General features: G+C 33.6%; 3 protein-coding genes across 4 annotated transcripts; 1 reads left to right on the top strand and 2 right to left on the bottom strand.

The window, feature by feature from the left end:
* Positions 1–323: 323 nt before the first annotated feature.
* On the bottom strand, positions 324–6,009 carry LOC111010059 (Pre-mRNA-splicing factor 3). 2 transcript variants are annotated; one of them, XM_022283338.2, is made up of 6 exons: positions 5,038–6,009; positions 3,552–3,836; positions 2,955–3,404; positions 2,671–2,865; positions 2,435–2,595; positions 324–1,709 (listed from the first exon to the last, which is right to left on the bottom strand). In XM_022283338.2, exons 1-6 carry the CDS (start codon positions 5,869–5,871, stop codon positions 833–835), a joined length of 2,802 nt encoding a protein of 933 aa, XP_022139030.1. In that variant the 5' UTR covers positions 5,872–6,009; the 3' UTR covers positions 324–832. The 2 variants fall into 2 exon arrangements, with proteins under 2 accessions (XP_022139030.1, XP_022139031.1); XM_022283339.2 differs by having other exon boundaries at positions 393–1,709; positions 5,056–6,009.
* Positions 6,010–6,968: 959 nt separating this feature from the next.
* Positions 6,969–10,359, bottom strand: LOC111010102 (receptor-like protein kinase HERK 1). Its single transcript, XM_022283419.2, has one exon. The coding sequence runs from the start codon at positions 9,578–9,580 to the stop codon at positions 7,100–7,102; it is 2,481 nt and encodes an 826-aa protein (XP_022139111.1). The 5' UTR covers positions 9,581–10,359; the 3' UTR covers positions 6,969–7,099.
* An 8,495-nt stretch (positions 10,360–18,854) lies between these two features.
* On the top strand, positions 18,855–20,195 carry LOC148209278 (uncharacterized). The gene is made up of 2 exons (XM_088117477.1): positions 18,855–19,305; positions 19,540–20,195. Exons 1-2 carry the CDS (start codon positions 18,855–18,857, stop codon positions 20,193–20,195), a joined length of 1,107 nt encoding a protein of 368 aa, XP_087973603.1.
* Positions 20,196–22,640: the final 2,445 nt, after the last annotated feature.

Raw genomic sequence — 22,640 nt, 5'->3', positions numbered from 1 at the left:
TAGAATCATATTTGAAAAAAATTAAAAACACCTAAAAAGTGCTTTGTAAGATAACATTTTTATAGAATTTTTTGGACCAAGAACTTCAAACTGATAAGTGCCTACAATCAAAATCTAAAAGCAATCCAAAATACACCCAACCTTGATTGTTGTGAAAATTTCCAAAATTGATTTTGAATATATAACTGAGCACTACAAAAGTTTTGAAAATACTACCTCAATCGATGAAATTCAAAATGATTTGAGCTTCGAGGCTTGGATTCAAATCTTCAACCATCACCTACAATTAAATATAAACAAGGAGATAGAACAACCAGTGACAGTTTACAATAACTGCAGGGCATAGTAGTAATTAAAGACTAAAAAAAGTACCTTTTCGTTTGAGTAGAAAATTATTCAAGGCCACCTTCCTTCATCTAACTACCAAATGGAATGGATTGATTGTCAAACATTGCTAAGTTATGAAGGGTGGCAGAAAGAGTCGCAACATCTATAAAAGTACACTAAATGAAGACTATAGCCGAATTCGACACGATACCCTATGTCTGGAGATGATCCTGGCGTCATAAGATTTCAAAGTTCTGCTCGCTAAGAACAACGGATCACCAGTTATAACATTTTTGCATACAGAATTCAGTTCTGATACGTGAAATCTGCAAATTCTCTTAAACTTGGATAAGCGAGTCAGAGCGTAATAGAAACAGGGAAGACTAGCAAACCCGTACTGTTGTCTTCGCTTTGGACAATTCGGCGTTGCCTAAACTTCAACCATGCAAGACAGGAGACACTGAAGCAAATCATCAGCAGAATCATGTCAAACTGAGAAGTTTGATTATATTTGATCGTCGGAAAAGTTCACAGCGAGATCCCAATAATGACCGACACCAGCATCGGCAAAAATCTTCCTAGCAGCTGCCTCTGTCATGCACTCCTGGATAAAAAATTTATTGAAACTAGATTTGGCAACACTTCCTTGCCATACCAGTGAACATTTGTTAACGGGCTTATCGTCACTTTCATCCGCCTCTTCCTCCTCTTTCACAGAAGCAGCCCAATTTATACGCCTAAGCATAAGCTTTCCATACCTCTTGATGGACTTGCTTCCCCCTTCAACTACCAGAACACTGATGCCATCACATATCACAGCACATCCAGTCAACCGGTTCTCTCTAGCATTAACATCGACTTTAAACCGGGCCTGTGGGTGCGATAAGTCGTAGATCTTATAAACAGACACAAAGTTCTCCAGTGAATTTGCATCGTCAAAAAGCTTTCGTTCTTTCTTCTCACGGCGCTCTGCAGGAGTAAGTTTACGTGCAATGTTTCTATCTATGTGAGCCTGTTCCCTCTCGGCAGCTGCAGCACGAATCTCTTTCTCTAGTTTAGTAGGATCTTGTGTTGCTTCCGAGCCAAGAACTTTCATTAAATTGCTCATTTTAACTTTTGGTTTGGGTGGTTCTATCAGGCCTTGTCTAATCATCTCCTGCCTATCTTTCTCCTTTGCTAGACGGCGCTGCGTCCGGAGTTTCTTCTGCTCCTTCTTTGTTAGCTTTAGGGGCTGAGGAGGTGGAGGAGCTGGCTCAACAGGAGGTTCAATAGGACGAGGATGCTCCACATATATAGTAATCTTATCCTTCCTTATTTTATCATTGGCCACAAAACCATCTCCCACATCATCGTACGTGCCAGAATGCAAAAGAGAGACATCCCTAAATAGTTAAAAAGAAAATAATAGAATATTAGCATTGAACTCAGACGAGATCCCAGTCAGATCCAACACTTCATTACGTCATAATACCAAAGCACAGAAATACTTTGTTCCCAAACATCTTAATTTCAGGCATTCTACCCCAGACATGCCACTACTATGCAAACCTAGTACCAAACGGGCACATAAATGATAAAAGAAAAAGACATTCGAACTTCGTACTTGAAAACAAATTTCCACACACACACAAACCACTCCAATTAAAAAAAGATCAACGACAAAGTGCTAAAATATTATGGAACATGGGGTCAAAGCAACTTTATAGGATTTTTTTTTTTACTAAGAAAAACTTTATAGGATTTAACTTAAGAAGTCTCAGGATTATTAAGAATAAACATCTAAGTTGGAGGAAAGAGCAGAGATCATCAAATATTCTGCGGCCTCTTGGTGTACTAAAAAGAATTTAGGTTGTCGTCGGTAAATGTTATCAAATGTAGTTGCTATTCGGGCTTTTGATGATGGGGTAAGATATTGTATTCCTCCTAACGAGAAGATGTAAATTTAATTGAGTTCCTAAAGTTTCTAAGATAAAAATCTAATATAAGTTTTGCATTCACCAAGTCAATATGTTCAAATCGTTCAATCATACCATTGCTTTCACGATCCAAAAGTGGCAAACTAAACAAGTACTCAGAAGTATAAGAATAGAAAAGATATAAAACCTACCACCACTCAATTTCAGGAATTGGTTCTTTCGTTTTTTCTTTCACAATAACTCTCTCTGATACCTCGATCAAATTCGGGTTTATATCAGGTGCTGCCTTTGCCTTGGCCAATTGTGCCTGCTTCTCCCTTCGCTCTTTGGCTTGTGCCTCTCCGAACTTACTCTGTAATGAGAAAATTAAAATAAATTAGACAGCCCTTCTTTTACAAAAAGAAAGTTTGATTGAAACTATAAGTACCCTTAATTTTATGGTTTCAGCCTCCTTAGACCATTTCCCTTCCTCAACAAATTGGAAATTCATCCTCTTCGGCCTCAAGAGTTTAGTTTTATTTATACCCATCCTCTCATCAAAATGAGGGTTTGATTCTGGATCCACCTCAAGTTCAGGTTTAAGAATCTGAAATGCATCCTTTTTCTGTTTGTTAATGTTAACCTGCAAAGTTAAAAATACATACACGGTTAATCCATTAAAATTTAATAAAATAAAATAAAAATTTAAAGGAGTATAAGTTCATTTCAAACCTTTAGAGTGCTAAGGTTGCTTGGTTTGGTTATATTGACCACATTTCCTTGTTCATCTATTTCCCTGCCAAGTGCATCAAGACGAAGGACAGGGGCCTTGACTGGCTTCTGCGGAACAGCAACATCAGTTGCTATATTCCCTGGAAACAAATTTATGAGAGGAGCAAACTCTGGATCCTGCCGAAATCCCATCCTAGCAGCAAGCTCCTGTGCACGTTTGACAGCTTCAAAATGGGGTATAGAGGTAAGGCCTGCTGGAACATTAATACCACCGCCATGTGTATTAGTAGCAGCAGGTAAGGTCGATGAACTTGATGCTACCCCAGCAGAAATAGTTGTGCCAATATTTGTAGTTGGCGATGGCCCCAACACACCACCTGCTGGTTTAGATTTGTCCTCCAACTTTACAACTGAGCTGCTTGCAGAACTTGAACCCCCATCTTTCTTCATCTATAAGATCAAATACACACTTGATACACAGAGAAATACCCAATACACACTCACAAACATATGTGAATACATATATATGTAAAACAAACATCAGAGGGTGGTGAAAATAGCTAAAATGGGTCAAAGGAACGTTGCTTTCAAACATACCAGGGGAATTTTCTTCAACTTCTCGGCCAATTCTTTCTGCATCTGTAAAGCTTTCTTAGCTTTTGCTAGAGCATCAAGAGAGAGATTTCCACTTTTCCCAGCAGTTGATGATGGCCCATCTGTACTAGATTTTCCATGAACCTCATGAGATCTGGTAATACTAACTCCCTTATTTTCATTTGTGGTAGAAATTGAAGATACCTTGATAGGAATGGAATGACTAGGGTGTACCAAACTCTGGGGCACACTTGCTGATGACATATCAATAGGTTCCACCGTGGATCCCTGCAATATAATGATGTCAGTTCCTTAAGTCCACTACTAGCCACGGCCAGGAGGCATGACAATCATGGAAGAAAAATCAATAATGTATAATTAATAAATCTAGACATAATACCAATATAAATCTGAACAAGGTAACAACAAATGTCGCAGAATTACAATACGGAATCTGTAGTGTTACAAACCAGACAATTAATTTTAAAAATGTGTCCCCTATTACATCCAATAAGCATCAAATAACACGGAGCCTCACTAGTCACTCACACTTCAAAATTAAAAGGCTAGAACATTTTAAAAATTCATAATATACCAAAAACCTAATAAAAAACCTTGCTTCAATATTAATTTTTCTTGTTTTCAATAAAATATAATCACTGAACCTTGGAAAATCTGTTCTGGTGTAGCTTTAATTTGCATAACTTATCAAATAAAATTCTTGAGCCCACACTCATCTAACCAGCACATTGCATTACAATAATACTATAGTAAGCCTAGTTTACCCAAAACTAAACGCTTAAAATAAACATGCTGCCGATGACAATTCTAAGGCTTCAATTGTTCACAGAGATATGAGTTTTTGTGAACAGAAAAAAGCCCCCACCCAGAAAGGAAATGTCAACCCAAGAGATCACACAATCACATTAAAAATATATATATAAGTTTACTGTAAGTCCTACAAGATAAGGACTCAATTACTCTTATGATCTGATGGGTCTCCCTATAGATACATTTACACGAGAAGATCAAATAAAGAGGATAGAGAGGGAATTTATACGTGTTCAGAGGGGGAAATTAGTAAGAAGAAATATAAGCATGGACACACGCCCATGTAGTTACCTAAGCCTAAGGGAAGAAACAACTGTAGACAGCAGAAGTGAGTCACTTAAAACATAACATTGATATGTTTAATAAAGATAGAGGAACTCTCGAACCCTCCTCAAATGTACTTCGTTTTGTTGCTTAATTTAATTTTCTTTTAGAAACAAGAGACACTTTCACCATTGACGATTTGAAGACAAAATGGAACTTTATTAAATAGCCAACTGAAACATAAAGTATAGCACAGTGCAAAGCATATATGAGAGAGAACCCGATTTCTTAGTAAATGATGATGATAAACAATTAAATGGTTTTACAAACAAATTCCAATATTGTAGGAAGAAATCATTACAATAAAATGCAGCATATGCAAAATAGAACTTACATTCCCCAGTGAACTTACATCGGTGGTGCCTCCAATCTGAATTTTCCCATCCCCCACGTTTCCCTTAGACTTGTGTTTATTCACATTGGCATGCTTCTCATCAACATTTCCACCATTATCCTCTTCGTTTACCCAATCCTCAAACCGCTTCCTCTCCCTCCTTCCCCTACCACTCAAGTTTGCTTCATCATCTTTCTCACCGTCAGCAAATCTCCTCCGCTCCTTTTTCTCATCCATCTCAGCTCCGTTCACTTCCTTCCCGTCCTCAATCCGCCTTAGATCCTTCCCATCTTCCGAGGCCCTAGCCCTCTTCTCACCACCATCAAACCTATCCTCACTCCCCCCTCTATCCTTCCTCTTGTTCGAACGCACAGTATTCTGAATTGGCTCAAACGATCCTTCCCGTTCACACTCATCATCTGATTGCTCGCGCCTCGCCTCGCGCAGCTTGCCCCGCTCTTTGCTGCCCTCTCTCTCCACTCTCGGCTCATTCGACCGCTCTCGCTTAGACGAATCCCTATCCCTACTCCTTTCTCTCTCATCCCTAAGATCATAAGACCTTTCCCGCTTAAAATCGTGGTCCTGCGAGCTCTCGTGCTCGTCAGGAGACCTATCACGCCTATGTTTGTGGTCTAGCGGCTCATGCGAACGCTCGCGCTTGGAATCGCGGTCCGATCGGTGGTGACGCCGGCGATGGTGGTGATCGGATTCACGGTGCTTCTCATCCTTGGAGGAATGCTTTTCGTCGGCGTCTCGACTGCGATGCTTCTGGTCTCGATCGCGTTCATCTCGAGAACGCTTGCTGGATTTCTCCTTCTCGGAAACCCTATCCATTTCCAAGGGTTCCACAGGCTCTGAACCGAATGTTTTCCCGCCTTCGTCCTCTCTCTCTCTCTCTCTCTCTCTAGGGTTTCGCTCTCTATCTACTCCAGAGAGTAAGAGAGTTCATCCGGGCAGGAAGGGCAGCGCGATTGTGGCTCGTGTTTATGATGGGGGGTTTAACGGTTCTTGTGAACCGGTCTAATTGTTTATTTATGCATTCTGAACCGTGACGTTTATATTATTTGTCCACCGTCACTCACTCGAGTAAAATTACGTTTTTTTTAACCAAGGTTTTCGGTATCGTTCGCGCGAAAATGTTAATGTTTTAATTTTACAAAAATATGGATATTTCACCTTTATACAAAAAGTTGATATTAATGAATATTACCGAAAACAAATACAAAAATACAGTATTTTTTAACAATCTTTAAATTAATAAATATACGATTAGTTATTTTTTAATAGGATAAGTATTCTTATCATTAATATTAGTGATATTTTATAGTTATTTTTTTAATGATGTTGTGAAAATGTCGGAGTCGCCTTTTACATCACGATCATAGAACGGAGATTTTTGTTTACATGTACCTAACCATGTGAACAAGTAGTATAAAAAAAATCATACTATTTTTTTTTTATATAATTCAATGATCAATGTATGACATAAAATACTTGATCAAAGTTCAATATCACCATTTAGATAACATACACTACATTTTAGATAAACATGAATTTGTTTAGCAATTGGATAAGAAAATAAAGTGGATAATTTTACCAAACAAGATGTCTGTTATATTATTTACAGAAATCATGTTTTAATTTAGTCAAAAGTCATGCTATCTTTTTTGCCAAACACATTACCAATCAATTAAAGTGTTCGATGGACATACTTGCCATTTAGCTAAGATTTCAAATAATATTTAATGAAAACAAAAAGGATAATGTAAGTGATTAAACTTTTTTGTTTAGCAGGCATGGCTTTCTTTTCATTGTTTTGTTCTTCAAAAGAATAGTATAACATAGGAAATCTGCACAAATTCAATATTTTCACTGTTTTTACGAAGTATGTATAAAATTAAATCCAGAGGCACACCTAAAACAATATGAGATGCACCATAATACAATACATATAATATCACAGGGTTGAACTTCATCACTTTTATACAAAATCTACTGATTTGTGTGCCTTCTTCTAAAGCAAACATACAAAAAGAAGAGTGCTTTTCTGTGGCTCTTTAGCCTATCTCATATCTTCCCTCACCATTTGAGCAAATACCTTACTCATTGAAATCCCGGCGATATCGACTGCGCTTCCCGTGTTGAATTGAGTAGTCGATACGCTCGACTCCCAGTGGTTGCCAAGATCAGCTTGTGAAGATGATTCCTTAGCATGGTGAGATCTTCCATCCCCTTGGAGTTGAAGGGCACACTCAAGATTCCACAGGATGTTTCCCATCGTCGGTCGATCCATACCGCATTCTGACAAGCATTTTTCAGCAGTCTCGACGTATTTCCTTAGAGAATCCAGCTTGATTTGCTCGACAATACGAGTATCGACTATCGCCTCTAGTTGATCTCTATCCTTCCTCCTCATTACCCATTCGATTAAATTCACCTTTTCCCTTGGGAGGGATGGATCAATGACAGGCCTACCACAAAGGATTTCGAACATAACCACGCCGAAGGAGTAGATGTCGGATTTCTCAGTCAGTTGTTGCGTTGTTAGATACTCGGGATCAAGATAGCCGAAGCTTCCTTTAACTGCTGTACTGACGTGGGTCTTGTCGAACTCGGGGCCGATCTTCGAGAGTCCGAAGTCTGCAACTTTGGCCATGTAGTTTTGATCTAGAAGAATGTTTGCAGTTTTGACGTCTCTGTGAATGATTGCCTTTGCAGAGCCAGTGTGAAGATAGTGAAGCCCCCTGGCTGAGCCGATGCAAATCTCAAGCCTTTGTTTCCAGCATAAACTTGGAAGTTCAGATCCATACAAATGGTCCTTGAGAGTCCCTTTTTCCATGTATTCGTAAATTATGATCATCTCATTTTGCTCGTCGCAGTACCCGATCAGAGACACCAAATGACGGTGGCGGAACTGGGATAGCATCTCGATTTCGGTTCGGAACTCAGCAAGACCCTGCTGAGATTTCGATGCCCCTCGTTTCACTGCCACTTCCGTGTTGTCCCTCAACATTCCCTTGTAAACTTTCCCAAACCCACCAACACCAATGGCTAAACTTTCACTAAAATAATCTGTAGCTTCCTGAATTGCTGCGAGAGGATATCGATAACCGATTTTCGAATTCGAAAAGGCGGTAGATCCAATATTATAGTTGCTTTCTTTTCCATTCACACCAAAGTTGTCCTCTTCCTTCAAGTGACCAAGGATCATGGATCTCCTTCTTCTTCTACACAACAATATGACAAGAGTGGCTGAAACAGCAGTAGCAACAAACAGCCCAGCAACCAAGCCTGCTATAAGACCAACTTTCATTTTGGAACCTCTCTTTGAGTGTAAATCAAGGGGGGGTTCATTAAGGCTACCCCGAGAATCGCTGATTTTAATGATCTCGAGCCCGTTAAGAATGGCACTCGATAAGGTATGCTGATAAGTCGAAGAGCCAACACTTATTTTGAACTTAGAGCTTTCAGTTGGACTGGCTATGGTGTCCAAGACATAGGGTGCACCTAGGATGCTTGAAGTGAGATTACTAAGGTCAAAATGATCTTTAACCTTCCATGAGTTCACATAAACATTGAAGAACAACGATCCAAGAGAAGGGCTTATAATATCACAGAAATGAAAACGGATCAAATATTCATACCCCGGATCGACGTCAAAAGACCATGTTATATTAACATTAACATTCAAATCCATCACCTCAGGATCTAATTGAGTCGCGGTCCCATAGACAGAACGAGGAGCCTTAAGTTCAGAGCCTGCAGTCATATTCACTCTCGTGATATTCGACACAAACTTCCCGACAATAGCCCGATCATTATGAGTCAAGAACGGACCATCTGCAACCCAAAGGCGTGAGAGAGTATCGTCACTTGGAAACACCGTTTCGTTCCCCATATTCACTCTAGCAACAGTCTCCAATGCCCTGTTCCCCAAACTTGCCACAAGTTTCTCAACAGTCGGGGCATCCAGGGGAATCAGTTCATCAGGGACAGAAACAACTTCCAATGCATTGATGAAGGCAAATGAGTCCGCCATGGGAGTGAATGTGAGAACAAGGTTACTGGAAGTGACATTCAGAGAGTATTCCTTGATTACCGAGCCGGTTTCGATCTGAAACTCTTTGAGAAGAGTTATATTTTGAGCAGAAACTGAGAATTTGGCTAAACTCAAGTTGAAGTTTCCAGAAACAAAAGGGTAAAAGTAGAGGCGGATCCAGTGTCTGCCCTGTTTCTTCAATTTGAAGTTGTATTTGGAGGTTGTTTCAAATATTCTTGCGGTTTCAAAGAGAGGTGAGAATAAGGAGAATGGAGATGAACTAGATACTTTGCTTGTAGTGGAAATATATGTTTTATTTGGGTCTGAAAGAATACCAGAGAACAAATCATCAGAAAGGAATTGGCGTTTTCCTACTGTTTTGTTTGAGGACGATCCAGAATCGATCAGAAAATTATCATCAGGAGTGAATTGTGATGAGAAAGATGATGATAAACACAGAGCACAGAGAACCCGGATGAGAAAATAAGCATTCCCAGCTCTCATGGCGGCAATATGAGACTTGGAATGGGGAAGAAGATGATCAGATTGCAGAAAAGAAACTGAAAGAATCGGATTGAAATAAAACGAATCCGAGAGCCAAAAATACAAGTGAGTGAGCGAAAGAATCAATCACCCAGAAGGAAGCCGCCATCAGAGCAATCATCCGCCATTAAAGCAAATGCAAGAAAGGAGAAGCAAACACTCAATCCGATTGCCAAGATAACAAGAACCCAGAAGCAATTCTCAGAAAAACAAGTGAACGAGCAAAAAAGGAATCACCTCAATCTTCAACTCAAAGAGAATCCATAATCATCCGCCATTAAAGCAAAGAGTAAGAAACAACCCAGAAGCGTCTCACTCTAATTATCAGTCAGCATTAGGCAAAAAAAAAACCCCAAGTCAATGAAAGCAATCACACAAGCCAGATCGATAAAAGACTAGAGAAATCGGTTCGATTTTCAATTTCAAATCACCAAACGGCGAAACGAAAAACAACCCATCACGTTATGTTTGACGAATTCACAGAATGCGACTGAAAAAGCCAAAAGGGGAGCAGATTTGGATAAGCAAAAAGTGGGGTCAAATCAAAAGTAGTTTGAATGAACGAAGAACTGGATGAGAGAGAAGGAGGAGGACAGCTATGGCGATCGGTGGCTCGAAGCGAAGAAGGCCCATAGGCCCACAGTTGGTGGAACGGCCATGGTTAGGTATGAAAATGGCGGAGAAGCTTCGTGCTGGTGGGAAACAGTGGAAAGGATTTGAGGGAATATTTTTGTCCGGCAAAATAATTAATTAAGAGAATTTTTTTCTTTTTTTAAATCCTATTTTGATTGTAGTTTCAGCTTTTGTCTAGGCCATGTGCTATCAAAAGATGGTGGACTGGTGGTTTCTCAATTGTATCCTTACTTCTTAAACCTCACCTCTATCTAGAAAATTAACGTTTTTTAAGGTTTAGAGGGTAAATATCATTCAATTGAATCTGTAACTCAAACTATAATTGAGAGTCTACCATGGTTCACGGCGAATGAAGAGTAGAGTCCTCTCAACAATTAATTCTGATTACCTTTATCGAGATCATAGGTGAATTGCGTAAAGGCTTCTAATTTGACAAATTGAACTAATTCCAATTTTAATTTTCCGAGTACTTATTTCATGACTTTAATTTGAGCTGCATATCCTACTCTGGAGACGGAAATACCCACATTAATAGCAGGTCTAATTCCAGCATTAAATAGATCAGCAGACAAGAATATTTGTCCATCGGTAATGGAAATTACATTAATATGAATATAAGTCCAAACATCTCCCGATTAGGTCTCAACTTTTGATAAAATAATCATACTTCATTCACCTAAAGGAGAACTTGGTTATCAAATGCAAAGATAGAGAATGCTTTTTTTACTAAAAGATATGCTACTTTGTTGAATTTCTACCAATATGCAAAAATTGAATTAACGTGAAAGAGTGAGCTAATTGAACGACATCAAATATCCAATTATACTAGTTCTTCGAAATTGTATGTATCTCGATGATTACTGGATTGCAATCAAAGAATCAGATTCTAACTTAAAAGTTGGTGCAATTGATGTTTTTTTTTGCAAAGCGGTCACCGCTAAGAATTGTCAACAATTCAACTTGCAAAAGGATACGTGAAATGTGAATGATTTCTATTTTTGCCAATTTCAATTCGTCTAAGGGATTACGTAGGATAATGTCAAGATCGCTCGTTGAATCCTTTCAATTGCAACGTACAACATATGTATTTATATTCATCATTCCAGTTGGAGGTAGAGTCCAATAGAGTTAAAAGTGCTCTTATAGTTATTTATAAAATTATAATACAAATCCTTTCGATATTTAAAAAAAAAAAATCATACTTTGTTATATTTAGTTGAATTTATGATTAAAAATAAAATAAAAATACTAAATTGTTCACTTGCTAAGAATATAGGGTTGAAATCAGATATTTTAATAGTAATCGGAAATAATTAGACAAAACCTAAAAATACAAAAATAATAATCGACATTTTAAAGATCAAAATGAAAATAAACTTGCAAATACATACATGATATACCAATTACTAAAATATGATTTTAGTGAGGCAAAAAAAAAAAAGGTATGATTTAAACTCCCTTTTTTTTTTTTTGGTTTTATAGAGTAAATAATAATGAATATTGAAGAGAAGTTGTCGATGTCATAATAGCGAAATAGCGCGTTTTTTGCCAAAGCTGTGCTTGAATGATACGGACGGAGACGGCACTGTTTGAACTTTTTCTTTCTATTTTCTGCCAAACATCCTTTCCAAGTGTCGCTTCCTACAATATCCTTTCTGTTTTTTTTATTTGTTAAAAAAAACTTTTGTTTTTATTAAATATTTAAATTACAAATTTGGTATTATTTTGAAGTATAAATGTTTTTTGGAAATTTATTTTTATTATTATTATTTTTCTAAAACAAATTAGGGATAGGGATATGTGAGCTTGAACATCCGACATGAGAAAATGTAAATTACTGTCGAGTTATATTTATGTTTTTGTTTTTAATATTAAATCTTAAAAAGTAATCATTTTGATTCTCTTACTACTAATAATGTTTTACCTTTTCCAATGTAAGTTTCAACTAATTTATGTCGCTATATTACATACCACCGCAACAGTATCTGCATTACTATTGGTAAGAACAGCCTAAAATATTACGTTTTTAAATTTTAAACAATAAAATAGACATCTTGAATATACGTACTTAAAATCACGTTATTTATTTGTAAGAACACCCTAAAATAGGTGATTTTTTTTTAGAGTTTAAAGAATAAAATATACATTTTGAATGTTGGGGACCAAAATGACCTTAAAATTTTAGAACGAACGAGGTTTGAACATTTATGTAAAATATTAGGCAGTACATAGGTCAAGTAGGGAGATATTACTATCTCCCTATTATGGATTGTAGGTATGAATGTCTATCTTTATAATAAATCGTGAATCTTCACCATACAGAGTACTTTTATGACATGAAATTTGAATAAGATAATGCAATGTTGTAACCAACTGAACAACATTACAGAAATGCATTTTTGAACAATTAGATAAAGTGCCATGATCGTGTTTCATCATACATGAGAGCTACAGAGAAGTATAATTTAAAGTTTTGTTATTTGAGGATATGACTGAACTTTTTTAAAATTTCAGGACTAAGTAAAATGATTGTAGCATAAATTTGGTCCATATGAAAAAAAACACAAAAATATTTAAATTTACAAATATAGTAATATCCATAAATTATAATTACTCATGCATTTGAGTTTAGACATATGAAGGAAGTTATTTATGAGAATTGAGATATGACAATTTAGCATTTCAACGGGTCATTTGATATATATATATATGAGAATTCAAATTCATGATATTTTAATTAAAAATAAGTACCTAATCAATTGAGTTAGGTTCAATTCGACGTTATTCAACCTATTAAAAACGCGTCATATACCTTAATAATAATTTTAATAATTATTGAATCCTATATAAGATGATATCGAGTAGATCTTGACCCTTCCAAATAAAAATAAAGGAAAGTGAGTTATACAGCTGTAATATATATATATAATTTTAAAATTGCAGAATATGATTATTTAGCACGTAGTCTAAAAAATAAAAAGTTTCCATTATTAGTTTTAAAAAAGCATTGGGAAATACGCAAATAAATTATTAGGAATTAAATGATAAATTAGAGAAATTAAAAAAAAAAAAACCATTAATGATCTTCAGCGATACAGTTTGATTAAATCACGGTATTAAAGGCAGAATGAAGACCAAAATGTTTTCAACGTTCTAATTCCCACGGCAATTCACAAAAACCATCCTTTTATTTTATCTTATTTGTCGTGTTTGGATGACTGAGAATTTTCTTATAAATTATTATGTCAAAATCTTAAATAATTTAACACATGTATTTAATGGGAAAATTGGTTGAGATGGGACAACTAAATTTTTGTTTTTTTTTTTTAAAGTTTTGAGTAAATGTTCTATAAAAAAGCAAAAAAAAGTTTGGAGTACATGTTGATTTTAGTATAATTTAAGTGAATAAGACACGTCAACTTGAACTTGAACTCAATTGGTCAAGATATATTTGATTAAAACGTCGTGAATTCGAAACTCAACCCGTCTACAATATTGTATTAAAAAAATTGATAAGATACTTATTAATTACTATTTCACCGTTGAAATATGTACACAAATTTTAATAATTTGATATTTGCAAATTCTAATAGTTTATTCTAATTTCATAAACAAACCAAAATAAGGCATAAATATTTTTTGTTTGTTATAAAACCAAATATCTTAAAAATTTATCTCATAAAGATATCTTAAAATTTAAAGTATTTTTAGAGAAAAAAGTATTATTAGTGACTTGATTTTTTTTCCCATCTCAAAAATCACATTAAACTCATCGGGATAAAAATTATGTTTTCAGTGGTTTGTTTTTAAAATGCGTCTAAGTGTATTAAAAAAAAAGGTGACCAACAAAATTTATTTCAAAAGATAATAAATAGATGGGTTAAATTTATAGCACTAGTGTAATTTTGATTTGTCTTTAGAAGTAAAAGACAATCGACAGAACATTTTCAAATTGAAATCAAATTAAATTTTCAAAGTCAGTTGAGGATGTGGCAAATTTTCGATCCACAGGACACTGCAAATTGTAATTAAAGGGTTTATTGTAGTTGTTGACGTGGTAAATTATATTAATTAAATAATATATGTGTAGATGATGATACCTTTTCTCTCTCCTCCTCTAATTTCTTCCGCTCTCTTTCTCATATCATTTTCCCACTACCACCATGTCTTTGCCGCTGCCGTTTGCTATTCATACTAGACATAATCATTTAATTACAATTTGCGATGTCATTTTAATATTAATTAATTAATGGTAAAAAAACCAGTGATCATTTAGAACTATTTCTCAAATTTCAGGGACCAAAAGTATTCATTTTAAAATTTCAGAGACCAAATAAACATCCACCTCAAACTTCAGAGATCAAAAATGTATTTTGTCATAAAATTTATCACTATTAATCTATTGTCCCAAATGTGCAATTTTAGTTAATTTTTAATGAATATATATAATGAGAGGATATATTAAAATAAAACTTAGAGATATAATTATTTGTTAATTGTCAAATAAGTGACGAAGGTGTTAACAACACATCTATTATTTTATTTTTTATTTTTATTTTGGAAAACCATCTATTATTTTAAATTAAACTTTAGTGATCGTTAAAGTCATTGAAAAAGACAGCTATTTGGTAGTTAAAAATTAGACCAATAATAATAGTAATAATAATAGGCAATGTATAGCTTTTAAGTTTCAACTAAAAGTCAAATGTCAACTCCCAATGCCTTACACGAGGTTGAATTGAATGGGTAATTTTTATTTTTTCTATTGCAGGTAATTAAGGACAGCGAAGACTTAAAAGGTATATACATGTTAATCGTGACATATGAATAAAAAAAGTTACATGAACGAATCGATATCACGTTGGAGAGAAATCATAAGATCATGCAAACTTAACTAAAAAGATACTTAAAATAATTTATAGTTACTACTTCGTGTAATAAAAGGAATACAAATAAAAGTAAAATCAAATAACAAAATCAAAACCAACCAGAGACTAAATTAGCTAGTTAAAATAAGTTCACACGATGAAGAAAACAATCAAATATATACTTTGTCTATCAAAACCATTATGTTTTTCAAATCCAATGACTAAGGACTCGTTTGATAATCATTTCGTTTTTGGTTTTTGGCTTTTAGTTTTTAGTTTTTCAAAAACAGGATTGTTTGATAATCCATTCATTTTTCTGTTTTTTGTTTTTCAAAAACCATTTTGAAATTCTACGTAAATTAAAAAAAAAGTAGGGTTCAAAAATAGGTTTTTGTTTTTCAAAATCTGATTTTTTTTTTCTAATACTAAACTGTTTTTTCTTCTATCTCTAAAAACTTTATTTCTCACTCTAAAATTTTTTATCGTTAAATTTCTCTCTACAAACTTTATTTTTCTCTCCCTCAAATTTTCATATTTTGAATATTTATTATTATTTGTCTCTATCTAATATTTGTCTTTCTTTATAATTTTTTTTTCTTTAACATATTTTTTCCTCTCGACTTTATTTTTTTTCTCTTTTTGTCTTTAACTTTTCTTTCACTCTTTTTTTCTTAATCTTTTTATTTATCTCTCTAAAATTTATCTTCTAAAAGTTTATTTACATCTTTTTAAACTTGTATTTTCATGTCTCTACATTATGGAAAGACAAAAATTTTCGTAGGGTCGGGTCCAGAAAATAGGAAATGCATGTCCCGACCCTGTCCCCGTCCCCGATTCCATTTTTAAATAATTAATATATATTTATTACACTTTTTTATACTTAAATTCTAAAAATAATTAAAAACGATTATAAAACCAATAATTTTTCTCGAGAACATCTCTCGGACCGAAGAACAATGTGGAGATGGGAACTAAAAATTTTCACGAGCACGAGAATGGGGGAGAGGCGGAGAGCATCCTCACTTGCAGCCACACCATTGTCATCCCTACCCTACATAAAATTCTCTCTCTAATATGTATTTTCAGTGTTCTAACTTTTTAAAACCAAAAAAACTAAAAATGGTTTCAAACATGTTTTGGTTTTGTCTTTTTTAAAAACAAAAAACAAAAAATGGTTATCAAATATTGGTTTTTGTTTTTTAAAAAAAGAAAATTAAAAACCAAAAACTAAAAACAAAAAAAATCAAAAACCAATATGATATATATATATATATATATATATATATATATTAGTGATTAATTATTTTAATGGACTTTAGGAAAAAATATACTTTGGTCTCTAAGATTTGAAATCGGTGTTAATTTGGTTCCTAAAACTTCAAAATGAACACTTTTTGTCATTCGGGTATGAAGTAAGTGTCTATTTGGTCTCTTAAATTTTAAAATATACATTTTTTGTCCCTACACTTTGAAAATGTGTTCTAAATGATACCTTTATAACTTCTGACCGTTGGTTGACTTAACGAAAAATGAGGTGACGGGTTAATAGATACTTGACCTGGCTTTTTATAATTTGTTATTTTATATGAGATGTAAAAAAATTAATTTTTATATAATTTCATTATCCGATGGCATTTTCTTTTGTTCTCCCTCTCTCCTTCATTGTTCTCCACCTTCGAGCCACCGACCATTGGTGGTGCTGCTGCAATCTGTCGTTGTCGCTTTCGTCGGAGAGAGGGGACAATTCTCTCATTCTCTCCCCTGTTTCAGATATGGAACGAAAGATAGAGGGAGACCGCCCGACCTCACTGGAGAGATGGAGCTCTCTCCCCGTTCCAGATCCGACGAAGTGCGGCAATGATGACGGCGGTGGTCGGTGGCCGGTGGGAAGAAGGTAAGGAGAATAAAGAAGAAGAGGGAGAAATAAAGAGAGATGAAGAATAAAGAAAATGCCCCCTAGGACAACGTTTTACCTCTCATCTAAAAATATAATTTTGAATAATACATTCACCCGTTAATTTGCCACATGCCACATGATTTTTTTATTAAGACAACTCACGAACAAACGATGTTCAGAGACCATTTAGAATATTTTTTTAAATTTTAGGGACAAAAATATATATTTTAAAACTTCATAGACTAAATAGGTACATACTTTAAAACTTTTAACTTAATCTATACTATATTAAGATGGGAGGATATCACAAAAACATTTTTGGACTTTTTTCTCCCTTCCTTAATTTATTAATTTACAAATTATACCATCAATAATTTATTATAAATATTATATTAATTATTAATTATCAATAATAATAAATGTATATGATCTAACCAATGTTAGAATGCAAACGGTTAGAAAACAACACCATAAAATTAAAATTTTTTATTTAATTACCATTCATATTAAGATTAGTGTATAGCTAAAGTTTGATTTCTTTTGTTACTATTTATTGTTTTTTATTGTTCTTTTATAATGTGTTTCATGTATTAAGAATGTTTTTTTAGAAAATAATAATAATGTATTGATCTATTACGAGCTCATGTTGATTTTGTTGGAAAAAAATTTGTGTAAGAGCATGAAAAAGTATTTAATTAATTATAAATAGTAAATTAATAAATTAATTATCAACAATAATTTGTATGAAATCTAAACAGTTTGAGTATATAACTTTTTGTCTATTCATTTTCCAAAAATATAATTTAAAGATCTTTTTTAATAATTTTAATTATAATATAAAGTTAGATTGAAAATACTCCGTACATTTGCACGTGGTATTGAACTAGTAACTAAAAGTGTTCATTTTGAAACTTTAAGATAGGACTAAAAATATATTTTCCCTTGATTTTATTTATTTATATAATATGAGAGGTATGTTGTTTGAAACTTCAAAGAGTCTTGCTCTATTAATATTTATTAATCTATTACAATAAATGTGATGTATTTAATAATATCTTATATTATTATCCAATGGGGTCAAAGTCGTTAGAATGAGATGGTTAATTACATGTTTCTATGGTCAATATTGGTGAACCAAGTGCTAATTAATTACATAACTTATATTATACATTAAAGTTGACGTGATTTTGAAAGGCTTTGAAATGATGCTAGTTTGGTTGTTATAATTAAACCTCACCCAATGTTGTTGAATAGGTAATCTTTCTCTTCATCAATTTCAAACCCATGTTTCCATTTGATTTAGAAACAATAGAATAATATTTCAAAATCAATTATAAGATGTGAACACAAAGAATTGATGCATCGGTTAAAATGATAGTTATTACTATTTTATTTAAAAATTAAAATAATTATTTTAGAAATTAAAAAACCAAAATATAACAAACATAAAAACGATTGAAGTTGCGGTATTTATTTCATTGAAGATTGATCTCTTTACTAGGTGTTATGCTTTATGTTATTTTATTCCTTTTCTTGACGGAGGTCGGCGATCATGGATTTGAATAATAGATATCAAGTACACTTGTATTTATTGATTAATCAATTTCTAAATGCGAGAGGAAGATTCATTGGAAGAGCTGGAAAAAGCTCTGCATTGGCAAAGATCTTGGAGGAATGGGATTCAAGGAAATTAGTGTTTTTAATCAAGCCATGCTAGCCAAGCAATGTTGGAGAATTATAAAAAAATCCAGATAGTTTGGTGACCAGAACTTTGAGGGGCAAATACTTCGTCCATGGCAACTTTATGCGAGCAAAACTGGGGAAAAACCCGTCCTATATGTGGAGAAGTATCCTTTGGGGGAAAAAGCTCTTTGACAAAGGCTTCAGATGGAGAATTGGCAACGGGTCAGCAGTTACAATTGGGATTGATCCCTGGCTCCCAAGGGAAGGAAGTAGTAGGATCCTTCAAGCCCAAGAGTCCTTAAAATACAACAGTGTGTCTCTTTTGATTAGGGAGAGAGGCAGCTGGAATGAAGAGCTCATCAGGGAGTCCTTCAATGCTCAAGAGGCCGAAGCAATTCTCCAAATCCCTCTTCCTAGACATTGTCGGGCAGATGAAGTCATTTGGAATAGAGATAAAAGGGGAGTGTTCAGTGTGAAAAGTGCTTATAAATTGGGAATGGAACTTGAGAACGCTAATTTAGCTTCCACTTCCAATTTGGATTCCCATCGACAAATGTGGAAGAAATTCTGGAAGTCAAAAGCTGCCCCTAAAGTTAAAATTTGCTGTTGGAAAATTTACCACGATATCATTCCAACCAAAATGAACCTTAAGTAGAAAGGAATTTCAACTGATCTTGTTTGTGGCTTGTGTAGGAGATGGTTTCTCCTTTTATGGGAATGTAAGGTAACTAGGAATATTTGGAGTAAATTTCTTCCTACTTACTATGCTCATTTTGGTGTTAACAGAGCTCATTGGACGAACAAGGACAGTTGGAACTAGTTGGTGAACATGCTTTCAGATGAAGAGGTGGCTACTAGCATGGTTATTGCTTGGCAGATATGGGATAGCAGAAACAGAAGCATCTTTAGAGGAGAAACCATTGATGAACAACAACTAGGCAGATCAATAGTCTTGTTCATAAATTCCAACATAGATAAAGGCACATGCATATCCCAAACGAGAAGGAGCCAACAAAATGATGGGTACCTGCCACGAGGAAGGGAGAATCTCAACATGCTTGGCGCTCGATGGAGTGCTCCCCGTACCAATTGCTGGAAACTCAATACAGATGCATCGTGGAGTGAGGAGCGCGAAGTAGGTGGCCTAGGGTGGATTCTTCGTGACTGTAGGGGGGAGATTGTTTTGGCTGGAAACTGTAAAATCAGGGAGAAGAAGGAAATCAAAGCCCTAGAACTAATGGCGATAATTCGAGGACTCCAATCCATCAACATGCAAAGTAGAAGTCCAATTTACCTTGAATTAGATTCAGTCGAAGTAACTCGATTAATGAAGAAGGAGGACGTCGATCTAACAGAAAATATTTGGCTTGTTGAGGAAGCTGTGGAATTAGCGAAAACGAGAGGAATTGTTTCGATCGCCCACATCAACAGAGGGAATAATTCAGTGGCCCACGAATTGGCGAGGAGAGCGACGCACAACGATGAGGAAGAATGATGGATTTCTAACTTTTCTGCTGCTTGGATTCAGGATGTAGTTGCAAGTGACTTTTCTTTGTTTTAGTTTTATTTTAGACTTTTTTTTTTAAAAAATCAATTTCTAAATGCTATTATAATAAAATTGGAATTATCGATTAGAAATTATGGTAGAGTAGTTTATAAATGTTTATGCGGTAGACTTAGCTACTTGTCCTCCTCTCCAAGTGTTATTCTTATTTTATGTATGGTCGTGCAGAGTATACATTATAAGTTTATGGCACTTGACTATCTAGTATTTATTATGGGCATGATAACTTGTATACCAGAACTGCCTCCTTTCCAATTGTCTCGTACTAGAAAAAAGGTCTTCTCAATACTCTAACGTACCAGATATGAGACCAGAGTTTATGATTGAAAATAATATATTAATATATACATATATATGCACTTAATGGGAATCTAAATATGGAAATTTTATCCGTTAAAATATATGAATTTATTAGACATAAACTTTTGAAAGATTATGGACAAAATACCTTATAATTAAACCATAAAAGTTTTGATTTCACCATTAATATATATGAAAATTTAGAAGAGTAAAATAGGAACAGCTAAAAAATAAAAAATAGGTTCTAAATATTTTTGTCATATTTAAAAATTTGAAAATTTGTTGCTCTATTTACACATATGATAAATATTTTAGCTACTTAATACAAATTTTATAAATTTTAATATGTTTAAGCGTTAAATAAGATTTAATATAAAATATTAATTAATTTGTTAAAATGATTCAGCAGTGATAGTTCATTAATAGATTTAAAATAATTTTTGTGCATCGAATCCGCAGTAGCACAACCGCTCTTTGGCAGTTTCAATTGTTGAAATCCAGGTTCGAATCCTGGCTGCGGAAAATTTTTCCCATATTATTTAAATTAAATATAAGAATTTGTTTCTCTTTTAAAAGTTAGCTTTTTGAACTGAAAAGTAAACTAAACTATCGATGGCGTCTCGACGAGAACTCCCCAAATTAAAGAGCTTCAGATTAAACAACTTTAGATAATATTTTTCTAGTTCTACCTTTTCTAAAAAGATCATAAATATGAAAATATATATATTTGATAAATGTGATTTAACCGTTATAAGTTTTGTTCTTAATTTTTTAAATATAAAGCAATGAAATTTAGAAGAGACAACTATATACGTTTTTTAAAGTTTTATGACTGAGTGGAACATAAATTTAGTAGAATTGAAAAATATAATTTGAGAACAAATTAGATAACATTTTTTCAAGGAAGAGATAGGAGTAAATGCGAGAAGAATTAAGTTCATGTTTACTTCAAAGGATTCGTAATCAAGGAATGAGAATTAATTTTTTTATTTCATGATGTTTACCAAATTGTTTTGTTCGAATGAGAATCAAATTGTGGGACCACCCAATTTTTTCATTCTCAAGGGCCAATCTCATTCGTCTTCTACATACTATCAATCTCATTTATTGCAATCATTTTTCTACTTTTATCATTTCTCTCTTATGATTGATGAGACTCAGAACTTTTTATTTAGTTGTTTTATACTTTTTTTCATTTATACTACTAATAATTTTTCTTTTAATAAAAATTTATATCACTTTTATGAGTTGATGTGATATTATTATATAATATTTAATATTGTTATTATTAATTAATATAATATTTTTAAAATATAATTCATTATTATTAATTATTATAATAATAGATAACATTATTATTAAATATTATTATAATAAAATTTAACAATATTTTATATTAAATGATGATGGTCCTAATTAAATAGTATTTTAGTAGATGTAATTTTATTTTAATTATTTATTATTTATTAATATTAATATTAAATAAATTGTTTTGGTAAAAAAAATATTTACTATCAATAATATAGTAATAAAAAAAATTATAAATATAATTAAAAAAAAATAGCACCACAATGTATTTTTTATAGGCTAAAAAGAAAACAGGCGTATACTAGTAACTGTTATATATCCGATTCTGATTCCGATTCCAAACTAAAGGAGTTATAATCTCGATTCCAAAAAATTTATGGTAAACAACATTAAAAGAATAACATTTCCAAATTCATTCCAGGTCCAAGAGCAAGCAATGAGGTGGGGTGTAAGAATCCTACGAGACAAGTAATCAAAGGCGGATAGAGACCGTTAGACGGCTCGGTACAAAGGTGAAAACCTAAAGGGAGATTAATATTCTTATTAGCAAACCAGTCTGCCTAGAAGTTGGCTTCATGATAAATATGAACAATATAGACATTTCAGTCTCCATCAAGAAGCTGAGAAATATTTGTAAAATGAGGTCGGAGAAATGCTGATCTCAATGAAACATGCATCAATCAAAAAAATTTATCCGATAAATTAAAATTTATTCCCAAAGAAGATAACATTAATTTTATTTTTATTTATTTATTTTTTTAGAGAGGG

Source organism: Momordica charantia, assembly GCF_013281855.1.
Source record: "Momordica charantia cultivar OHB3-1 chromosome 9 unlocalized genomic scaffold, Mcharantia_2.0 BLBB01000009.1, whole genome shotgun sequence".
NCBI classification, from domain to species: domain Eukaryota; kingdom Viridiplantae; phylum Streptophyta; class Magnoliopsida; order Cucurbitales; family Cucurbitaceae; genus Momordica; species Momordica charantia.
Note: the sequence above shows the minus strand (reverse complement) of the source record. Positions and strands in the feature narration are given on the sequence as shown.

What these genes read in the sequence shown, in the direction of transcription:
- LOC111010102 (XM_022283419.2), bottom strand. Translation starts at nt 9,580, where the DNA reads ATGAGAGCTGGGAATGCTTATTTTCTCATCCGGGTTCTCTGTGCTCTG.
- LOC111010059 (XM_022283338.2), bottom strand. Translation starts at nt 5,871, where the DNA reads ATGGATAGGGTTTCCGAGAAGGAGAAATCCAGCAAGCGTTCTCGAGAT. An exon ending in ATGTAAGTTCACTGGGGAAT is followed by an intron (nt 3,837 to 5,037) that starts GTAAGTTCTATT and finishes ATTATATTGCAG; the next exon opens with GGATCCACGGTGGAACCTAT. An exon ending in CTGAAACCATAAAATTAAGG is followed by an intron (nt 2,596 to 2,670) that starts GTACTTATAGTT and finishes TTCTCATTACAG; the next exon opens with AGTAAGTTCGGAGAGGCACA.
- LOC148209278 (XM_088117477.1), top strand. Translation starts at nt 18,855, where the DNA reads ATGTGGAGAAGTATCCTTTGGGGGAAAAAGCTCTTTGACAAAGGCTTC. An exon ending in CCCTAAAGTTAAAATTTGCT is followed by an intron (nt 19,306 to 19,539) that starts GTTGGAAAATTT and finishes ACATGCTTTCAG; the next exon opens with ATGAAGAGGTGGCTACTAGC.